The sequence below is a fragment of the Colletotrichum scovillei genome (assembly GCF_011075155.1).
Source record: "Colletotrichum scovillei strain TJNH1 chromosome Unknown Contig00002, whole genome shotgun sequence".
NCBI lineage: Eukaryota > Fungi > Ascomycota > Sordariomycetes > Glomerellales > Glomerellaceae > Colletotrichum > Colletotrichum scovillei.
In genome coordinates this window covers 91301-101429 of record NW_023336260.1, presented here as the reverse complement: position 1 = coordinate 101429, position 10129 = coordinate 91301, and the positions used below count along the sequence as shown (strand labels likewise).

Genomic DNA, 10129 nt, shown 5'->3' with positions numbered 1-10129 from the left:
ACCCGTACGTTCGAGATACGGGGTCCGTCCTTTCACGATACGGAACCCGTATGTTCAGAACACGGGAACCGTTGGGTAAACATACGGACAAAGAATATGTTCAGGAACGAGACTTGTATATAGTGTGGACTTGAGCCGGGCACAAGGACAGACTTCCATAGCTTCTTCAGCAATCAACTTAGTATCAGATCTTACGATCGCTTTCAGCTATCTTCACTGAGAACCCCTTCTGACAAGACTACGATTGATCACCGAAGCCTTACCCACCTTACGATTTACAGACATAGCTTCAGGGAAGCTATCCACGACTACGACACTGTTTACTTAGTTATCGCAGCCTCAACTTCTGCTAACATACTCACTACGACTAGCTGGCCGTAACATTATATTACCCCTCGTTTATTTAATATAATATATCTTTTAATAATTAATAAAATAAAAAAGGAATAGTTAAGATTATTAAATTCGTTATTATTAATTTCTTTTATATATAGGGTTAAATTCTTATTATTTTTTTAATATTTTTTAAAATAACTTATTTTAGTAGTACTATTTGCTCCTTTTACTTATTACCCTTATAAATAACGAGGAAGTAGTTAAATTAACTACTATTTATTTTATTTTATGTTTTTTTATTTTTTATATTATTTATATAATTTAATATACTCTTTTTAATATAATTATTTAATTAATAGCTATCTTTTATATATAAAATACCTCCCTTTATTATTTTTATTTTAAATTAAATTAATAACTAATTAAAGAGTTTACCTCTAGCTTAGTAATTATTATATTTAGCTTCATTTTTTACTTTAATATATATAATTAACTTAATATTATTAATAAAGGCTATTATAAAATTAGAAATATACTTAGTAAAGTATTTAGACCTTAATGATCTTAATTTTAAATAAAGTATTTTATATTTTTTAATAATTAGTATAGAATTATCCTCGTTTCTAGGATTCTTTATATTATAATATAAAAATATCTAATTTTTATTTATTTATTTCCTTATTTAGTTATATTTTTATTAACTTATTAATATAGTTAATAAGCTTTTTAAAAATCTTAAGCTTTAATTTTTTTATCGTTTTAATTATAAATCTAAATAATAATACCCTTAGCTTAGATAAGAGTTTTAAATTTTTATTATAAATCTTAAAATAGTCTCGGATTATATTAATAATACTAAAAAGTTAGTTCGATTATATATATATATTATTTTATAATAATATTCTATAGCCTTATTAATTAATATAATATTAATTATTAAATAATACTATTACTTTTTAATATTAACTTTTTATAATAATTAAAAATATTATAAGGGTTTTTATAAAACCTTATACTTCCTCCCTAAGTATATTTCTTTTTAAAGAATATTTTTATAAGGTTTATAAATTATTATATACTTATAATTATTAAATTATCCTCTTAATAAACCTCTTATATATTAAAATAATTATATTAACTTTATATAATTAATTTTATACTTCGTTAGTTAATTAATAATAAGCTACGTATTAATAATATTACTAAGTTAGTTATAAAAATTAATAAGATTATTATTAATTACTTATTAAAAATAATTCCTTAACCTGTATTACGGCTAATATTAATATATTATTATTAATAATTTGTAATAAAAAGTTTAGTTAATTTACTTTTTATTAAACTTATCGTATTTTAATATTACTTTATTAACTTAGTACTAATCTTATAATATAAATTTATTAATAATAATTATTATAATAAGTATTTTATAAGATAAGCTTTTATATTACCCTTATATTAATAAAACGCTTTAATAATAAGGGAATTAATTAACCCTCTTTATAACGTTTAAATTAATATTAATAAACTACTTTTTTTAATTATTTAGGTTATTAATAATTTTATAAAATAGGGCTACCCCTTAAGACTTTTTAAATATAGATTTTTATAATATAAATTAGTATTATATTAATTTATTTACTATTAGGATTATTAAAACTTCTATATATTTACTTTTTAATACTCTAGGTTAATTTTTATTTAATTATATAAAATAAAGATCTTTTTTAAAATTATAAACTAACTCACCCTTATTATATTTTAACTTGTATTTTAATTTATTAACGCTAGTATATTTAATTTTAACGGGGTTATATTAAAACTACTTACTAATTATAATATTAATATATTATTATTACTTATTAAATTTATTAAAGTTTAAGAGCTTTTATTTTTTTATTTTTTTATACCTTATTTCGTTAATATTAGTTTTAATTAATATAATTATTTATTATTTCTTTTATAATTCTTTTTACCCTTAATTAATTAGTATTAAAAATAAATTTATAAGTAGCTTAATAATGTTTTAATTATATAGTATCTTTTTAAATTAAAATCTAAAAGCGTATATATACGTTAAATAAATTATTATTAATTAATAATTTATTTCTTATTTTAAAATTAGTAATTTTATATTATAAAATAGTAATATAAAAAAGCTTTTTAAAAACCCTTTAAAGAATTTTTTTTAATAACTATTATAGCTTTTTTAACTTTATTAAGAATTAAAAATGTTTAAAATATTAATATTAAAAGTTAATTAATTTATTTAAGTTTTATAATTAATAGGTTTTATAATTATTATAATTTTTAAATCCCCTTTTTTATTATAATATCTTTTATATAATATTTTATAATAATGCTTTAAGGGTAGTTAAGGGGTTATAAAGAGATTATTCAAATTATAAACCTTGAGGTTATATTTATAAAATTTTTACTATTTTATAATTTTTATATAAAGTTAAATATTAATAAAAATAAAAATAGATTTTAATTACTTTTTATATTTTAAAGATTTTTTTATTATTTATATAGTATTTTTTATATTATATAATAAGGCTTATTTATTACGTAAATTAATTAAATAATTAATTATTATATAAGTAATTTTTTTATTATAAGGGTTATTTTTTTAATTATGGGCTAGTTATAATAAAATTAAGTAATAAAAAGGTATATAAAATTAATAATAGTAATTTAGTTATTTTAATATTTCTATTACTTAATAAGAGTTATTTTAATATAATAAACATCGACTTTTATAAATAATTAAGGTTATAATCCCTTTATTTTATTTTATTATAAAGATTCGTATTTTATTATTTATTTTTATAAAACTAAATAATATAATTCTCTTATTATATTCTATTTAAAAGGTCGTCTTATTTATATATAAAATACTTTATTAATTTATAATAATAGAAATTAATTATTAATTAGTGTTAATATTTTTATTATAAGGATATTAATTAATTAATTCGAACTATAGGTTAACGTAATAATAAGTTAATTAACTATATAATTTTATTATATATATATAAAAAGGAGATTTTAATTATAAGTTAGATAGGTTGTAGTAATTAACTATATAATCGATAAGTGGCCCCTGCGCTGCCGCGAGGTCGAATTGGACTTCTAATCCGACAGGTAAAACAAAAAGGGGTTTATATTTCGCATGGCCGGCATGCGGTTGGACTACCGCCTACGCCGCTATTCAACGGACCTGGAGACTGCCTGCTTTGCTTCCCCCATCACTATAACGCCGTCACTCAAGCGTATGTTGGCAAAGAAGATTCTCCTTTTCCCCGGTTATACCCTGCCCTTTCCCTTCTCTCAAAGACGTTTATTAGATGTTTGTGTCACACGCCGCCTGTGAGTATCATGGTAATCAAACAGCGACCAGTCTGATTGAAGGGCTTCTACCACCATTCAGGCTATGGTTTCATTGCAAATTGTCCATCCGACATCAAGGAGTCTGAGGGTGGTAAGTACTTTAATTGCCTGGGGTGGTCTAAGTGGAACTGGTGATTCGGAGGTCAATTAAAACGCAATTCGGCAATTGGCCAAAAAAAGAAAAGGTGGACCCTGAAGTTTGGAGCAAGGTACCGACTTCTTCATCTCCTTTCTCGTTCTTGGGGCTTTGTATTGCGAACCTCACTTTTCAAGAATCCCATCGCCGACTTGAAAAGACATTCACTCTCATGGGCAAGCGCATTATCTTCACGGGCGGTTCCGGCATCGCTGGCCGCTGGGTCATCCAAGAGCTTCTACGCGAAGGCCACGAGGTGATGAATCTCGACATTGCCCCTCTCGACAACCCCGCAGTTCATACGATGAGGTGCGACGTCAGCGATGCCGGCCAAGTGTACAGCGCGCTTCACTCCCAATTACGGCTCAGCCAGCCTCTTGAGAAGTCTTCAGTTCCTGATGCTGTCATCCACTTTGCTGGATACGCCCGACCTCTGCTCGCCCCAGACAGCGAAGTCTTCAAGACAAACGTGAACAGCATCCACAATGTAATCGAAGCTGCATGCAAGTTAGGCGTCAAGAAAATAATCTTGGCGAGTAGTGTCTGCGTCTACGGAGTCACGTTCGCAGAAGAGCGTCGGAAATTCATCTCGTTCCCGATCGACGAGGAGGTCGACTGCAATCCCACCGACCCTTACGCACTTTCCAAGGTCGTTGGAGAAACTATTGCGAGGAGCTTTGCAAATCGGTTCGGGGTTGACATCTACTGCTTCCGTATCGGAGCTGTCATTGAGCCTGAGAAGTATGCTGAAAACTTTTCTGGTTACATCAACCAGCCAGAGTCTTGGGATGTCCACGGATGGTCCTACATAGATGCCAGAGATCTTGGCCAGATGTGCCATCTTGGTATTGAGAGAGACGGCCTGGGCTGGCAGGTCTTCAATGCGACGAATAACAACATCACAAACACCGAGGTCACAACAGCATTCTTGAGTCGCATTAGTCCATCAACGCCTTTCACTCGGGAGATGGGTGAGCGCGAGGCCCCGATGTCGAACAAGAAAATTCAAGCCTTGTTGGGATTTAGGGAGGAACACCCGTGGACGAGATACATTCCCATCATCAAAAAGACTGTGTGAGACAAGCAAAGGGGATCGTGAAAACGACGTTCATTAGCCAGCGGCGATCATGTTACACGTTGCGCTGATTTCTATTTCGCTTCTCTTAGGTAAAAGACATCTTTTGACCGTCTATAACAAGATACCATCCGAGTTACTTCGCGACGTCGCTACCGTATTATCCCGTAGGCGTCCGTTTCTCGGAATCAAGAACCCGCAAAATGTGCCGGACTTATGCCCGAGTTGGTGCGGGGTTCGCCCCAACACTTATCAGCGTGGCTTGCTCCACTGCACCGCCTTCTGAAGTTCCAACAAATCGAATTCGACCTATTTCAATTAGTCGTTACTTTTCTGTGGAGAGGCTCCATCAAAAACCCAGCTTTCTCTTCGTAAACCAACACTGCGTTCATATTCTTTGATTAGGGGCACACTGATATCGTGAGGAAATCGGTCGGGTTCTACCCAGACTACCCCGCACCCCACGTTGTGTGGATGTTTGTCTGTAGCCGGACCGACCAGGAAATCTTGAAACTACTGGTCATACCTGAGTAACTTCTCTTTTTTGAGATTCTGGCCATTCTTCATCTGTAAAATAACTTTTGAGTTGAATGCCCTGACCTCTCATCCTCGTCGAGTCGTTACAAATCATTCAAGATGAATTCAAATTTCGATGCGGTTCATCCGGCTGCCGGAGAGGATCAAGGACACCACGACCCTCGATATGTCGAGTTCCCCATTGCGCCTAATGATGCCACCTGGGAAGATGGACAACCGGTCCTTAACAAGTACTCCACATTTCTCACTCGCGAACATGACTTCCCTGGTGCTAAGGAAAGCCATCGCCCCGACTAGGATCTTCTGTGCATTCAGACTAACATCGTTGACTCTTGCAGGCCATGCTGTATGCTGCAGGAGTTCCTAACGAGGAGATGATGCAGAGGAGTCCTCAGGTTGGTGTTGCTTCAGTATGGTGGGAAGGTAACCCTTGCAATATGCACCTCCTCGACTTGGGAAAGACCATCAAAGATGCCATCAAGAAGAAGGGGTACATTGCCTGGCAATACAGCACTTTGGGCGTATCAGATGGTATTGCCCAAGGCAATGAAGGCATGAGGTTCTCTCTGCAGTCACGCGAGCTCATTGCAGACAACATCGAAACCATAACCTGCGCGCAGGCACACGACGCCACTATAGCCATACCCGGGTGCGATAAAAACATGCCAGGCTGCGTCATGGCAGTTGCAAGGCACAATCGTCCATCTGTCATTGTCTATGGAGGCACTGTTGCTGGTGGGTACTGCGAGGTGTTGAAGAAGCCCATTGACATTGTGACTTGCTACGAAGCTCAGGGGGCCTACCTGTTCGGCACGCTGGGCTCTTGGTCCGACGACAAGTCTGTCACGCCAGAGGAAATTCTGACATCCATCGAAAAGGGGGCTGTTCCAGGTCCAGGTGCGTGCGGTGGCATGTACACTGCGAATAGCTTGGCTACAATCATTGAAACTCTGGGTCTATCGGTCACTGGCTCATCGAGTACTCCGGCAGCTTCTCCAATCAAGATGAGAGAAGCAGTCAAGGTTGCTGATGCTATTGAAGTTTGCTTGCGTCGCAACATCCGGCCGAGGGACATACTCACCAAAGAGTCATTTGAAAATGCCCTCGTCATTACGATGGCACTAGGAGGATCCACCAACTCCGTTCTACATACTCTCGCAATGGCCAGAGCAGCTGAGGTGCCCCTCAGTCTTGAGGACTTCCAACGAGTCTCTCGCAAGACACCCTTCATCGCTAATCTGAAACCGAGCGGTAAATACGTCATTGAAGACCTCTTTCTTATCGGTGGAGTACCGTCGGTCACCAAGCTTCTCATTGCAGGGGGTCTCCTCAACGGAAAGACGCTCACGGTCACTGGGAAGACTCTTGAGGAGAATGTTGCCTCGTGGCCATCTTTGCCACTTGAACAGGACATTATTCGGCCGCTCTCCGACCCCATAAAACCAGCTGGGCACCTCGTCGTGCTCCATGGAAATATCGCTCCCGGCGGTGCAGTGGCCAAGATCACAGGCAAGGAGGGACTTCGCTTCGAGGGCGAGGCACGCTGCTTCAACAAGGAGTCCGAGCTTGTCACGGAGCTCAACGCCGGCAACATTCCGAGGGACAGGAACATTGTCCTTGTCGTCCGCTACGAAGGGCCGAAGGGCGGTCCCGGCATGCCTGAACAGCTCAAGGCATCCGCGACTCTGATTGGAGCCAACCTCAAAAACGTGGCGCTCATCACCGACGGCAGATATTCTGGCGCCAGTCACGGTTTCATCGTGGGCCATATTGTCCCTGAGGCAGCTGTCGGCGGGCCCATCGCCGCTATCGAGGACGGGGATATAATCTCAATCGATGCTGAGACGTGTACAATCAGTATGAATGTAGCTGACGCTGACGTCAAGGAGAGACTGCGTCACTGGAAGGCTCCCAGGCCTCCCGTGACAAGAGGCACTCTGGCCAAGTATGCTCATTTAGTATCCAGCGCCTCAGATGGGGCCGTGACCGACTTGTTCTAGACTAGGTGGTCTGTAATGCACAAGCTATCGTATGCATTGAGCTTTTGTCGGCTTTCTGTCTGACCGTGGTTATTGTTTCTCTTCCCAGACCGTAAGCGAAACCGTCTTCAGCTTTCCCACCTCGGGCAACTTGACGCGGATTACAGCGCGATCACGGGCTTCCCGCCGACTTGACCCCCACGATCGCCTCCACGTAGCAGGGTAATGTCACGACGCGGGGTTGGACATCCACTGGGAGATTTACCCCATCCAGCAGCATATTCTTCGGAGTCGACATTGGTTCAGCTCAGTGAATACTATCTAGGTAGTCGGTAAGATTGAGTCAAGTATATATGGCTTGAGTGACATTAATGTCCCATTCTGAAGTCGCGAGATTATGTGAACGCGGGTTGAAAAAGTTTCTGATCACGGAAAAGTGCCGCCTCAAGTCGTAAAGGTAGCTGGTCCATGTTCTGAACGTAAAGCCAGCCCTTTCCCGCCTAGAGCTCTTCTTTTAGAATTTTCCACTCCGTACCTATCGCCCGAATAATTTCAACTCCAAATAACGAGCAGGCAGATATGCCACAGCGGTAACAACAAGTGTCATTTCGTTGGCAATATCACCCCCAGATTCGCCAATCAAGCCGCCAAGGGGTCCCACAAACCAAGTCTCGACCATGCCCATGCACCATGCGACCACCCCGACCAAAAAGGCGACACTAGCTCCAATGCCAAGAGGCAAGCGGCTCGGGTCGTTCCAGCCATCGAGATCGTAATTGGCAAAGTCTCCACGTCGAAAGATGGAATGCTCTATAAGCAAGATGACAAAGTAGCTCGTGCACCAATAGCCTAGCAAGCTGAGGAAGTTCTGCAAATAGGTGTTTAGCTGGCTGCGACCACCGAGAGCCAGACCAATCACAATGGCAAAGCAGAGGAAAGTCCAAAGAAACCGAGGTATTTGGGCGAAAGGACGAGCCATTTGCTGGAATGAGATGGCCGCAGAGTAGAGGGAGATGATGTTGGTGTTGATGCCACTGAAGGAGAAGATGGCGAGTAGAAACTTGGCGAATCCGCGCGGGTGTAGCATGTCTCGGATCAGGAATCCAAGACCCTGGTTCTCATATGCGTCTTTCCAGGCCGTCTGGTTGTTCAGGGAGCTGGCCACCACGGCGCCAGCAGTCATGCCAATAGAGGTAGGAATGGCAATGCCGAGTGTCGTGAGTGCAAAGACTTTGAACCTGGATACATTGGTCGGGTACTGGACGTAGTAGTCGGACACCATGGTGGCCCATGAGGCAGAACTTCCATAAACGACGGCAAGAAGTGAGAGGGCGCTGGCAGAAAGGTCGGCGCCCGTGACCTGGGCCGGCGTGACGTCGTCAGCATACGGGCCAACCATGCCAAAGATGATCATGAAGATGATGAAGTAGATGAGCCACGCGTACCGCTCATAGATCAAGATGTAGCGCAGACCGAGAAAGCTGACCAAAAGAGATACGACGGCGATGATGATGACACCGACGACTAGCGAAATGCGACCATCAGCCACGGCGGTCAGAGCTAATCCGCCACTGATGGAGCCGACCGATGCCCATCCAAGCTGTTCCAGGCCATTTAGGAAGGCAATGAGTTTGTTTGGCCACCAGCCAAAGCTGAATCGTGAGACGGAGATTTGACGCAGACCAGTTGCTGCACCGAACGTGGCACAGTATCCAGACACGGCGCCGCCGAGGATGGAACCAAAGATGTAGATAGGAATGGCACGCTGCAAATCAAGACCAAACTCCCAGCCGAGAAATCCAGTGGCAAAACAGCTGATGCCCATCGTACCACTTGCCCACAGGAGAGCCATGGTCAGCTCCTCGTGCCACTTGACGGGCTTCTTGTCTGCGTCCGTCTTGCGGTCAATGGCATGCGACTCGACCCCTAGAGCTTTATCCATTCTGCCCTCAAAGCGTCGCAAAGCGGCCAAGATGCCACCCTCCCTCGGACGGTCGCTGCTGCCCGCCTCGAGCGAAGCCTGAGGCGACGTCTTTTCGCCCATGCCTTTCTCTTCGAAGCGTTCCATGGCAAAAGGCCGTCGTCGTGACCGGGATTTTCGTTCTCAGCGTCGATTCGGTGTAAAGTCGCAAAAGGACCGGAGTCGACAAAAGCAACAACGGTCTAGATTAGACCTAGTCAACGAGGCTGCAAGTCTCTTGGCACAAAAACGTCGCCAAGGCGGGGATCTGACATTATATTGAATCGTCTGGTCGCCGCCCAGGTGGAGCACTCGTGCGCATACAATTTTTCACCACTATCTTGGTGGGCTCATCTTCAATGCTACCCACCATCCCGGGTGGACGCCCTAACGCCTGGCGGAAGGTGATTTGCGGGTTTTCAGATTGTCGCGTGCCACACCCCACACCTCCTCACGTCGCGCATTCTTCGTTGAGTCCAGTCTGCTTGGAGCAAGGCACTCTACGGTATCGATTTGAGGCGTATCCGTCCGCTACCTTATTAGATACTCGAAATTCAATTCTCATCTTTCTTTGGTCTTTGCGTCTTTTGGTATCTTCCTGTCAAGTCCAATCCCTGTTGAATCTTAATCAGAAGGGCTCAAGCTGCGGTTGTGTGACTCTCGACTAAAACTCTTCGGGTTATCCGGCATCAGCCCAGAAATTGACGATTGAG

General features: G+C 40.2%; 3 protein-coding genes across 3 annotated transcripts; 2 read left to right on the top strand and 1 right to left on the bottom strand.

Annotated features, from left to right (window-relative positions):
- Positions 1-4037: 4037 nt before the first annotated feature.
- On the top strand, positions 4038-4943 carry HER10_EVM0009678 (NAD dependent epimerase/dehydratase; the record flags this gene model as incomplete). Its single annotated transcript, XM_035479158.1, has 1 exon — positions 4038-4943. One exon carries the CDS (start codon positions 4038-4040, stop codon positions 4941-4943), a length of 906 nt encoding a protein of 301 aa, XP_035337559.1.
- Positions 4944-5576: 633 nt separating this feature from the next.
- On the top strand, positions 5577-7477 carry HER10_EVM0000239 (dihydroxy-acid dehydratase; the record flags this gene model as incomplete). The annotated part of the gene is made up of 2 exons (XM_035470031.1): positions 5577-5745; positions 5835-7477. The coding sequence occupies 2 exons, from the start codon at positions 5577-5579 to the stop codon at positions 7475-7477; spliced, it is 1812 nt and encodes a 603-aa protein (XP_035336788.1).
- A 309-nt stretch (positions 7478-7786) lies between these two features.
- HER10_EVM0004683 (uncharacterized protein) lies at positions 7787-9748 on the bottom strand. The gene has a single exon (XM_035474319.1). It carries the CDS (start codon positions 9522-9524, stop codon positions 7992-7994), a length of 1533 nt encoding a protein of 510 aa, XP_035337143.1. The 5' UTR covers positions 9525-9748; the 3' UTR covers positions 7787-7991.
- Positions 9749-10129: the final 381 nt, after the last annotated feature.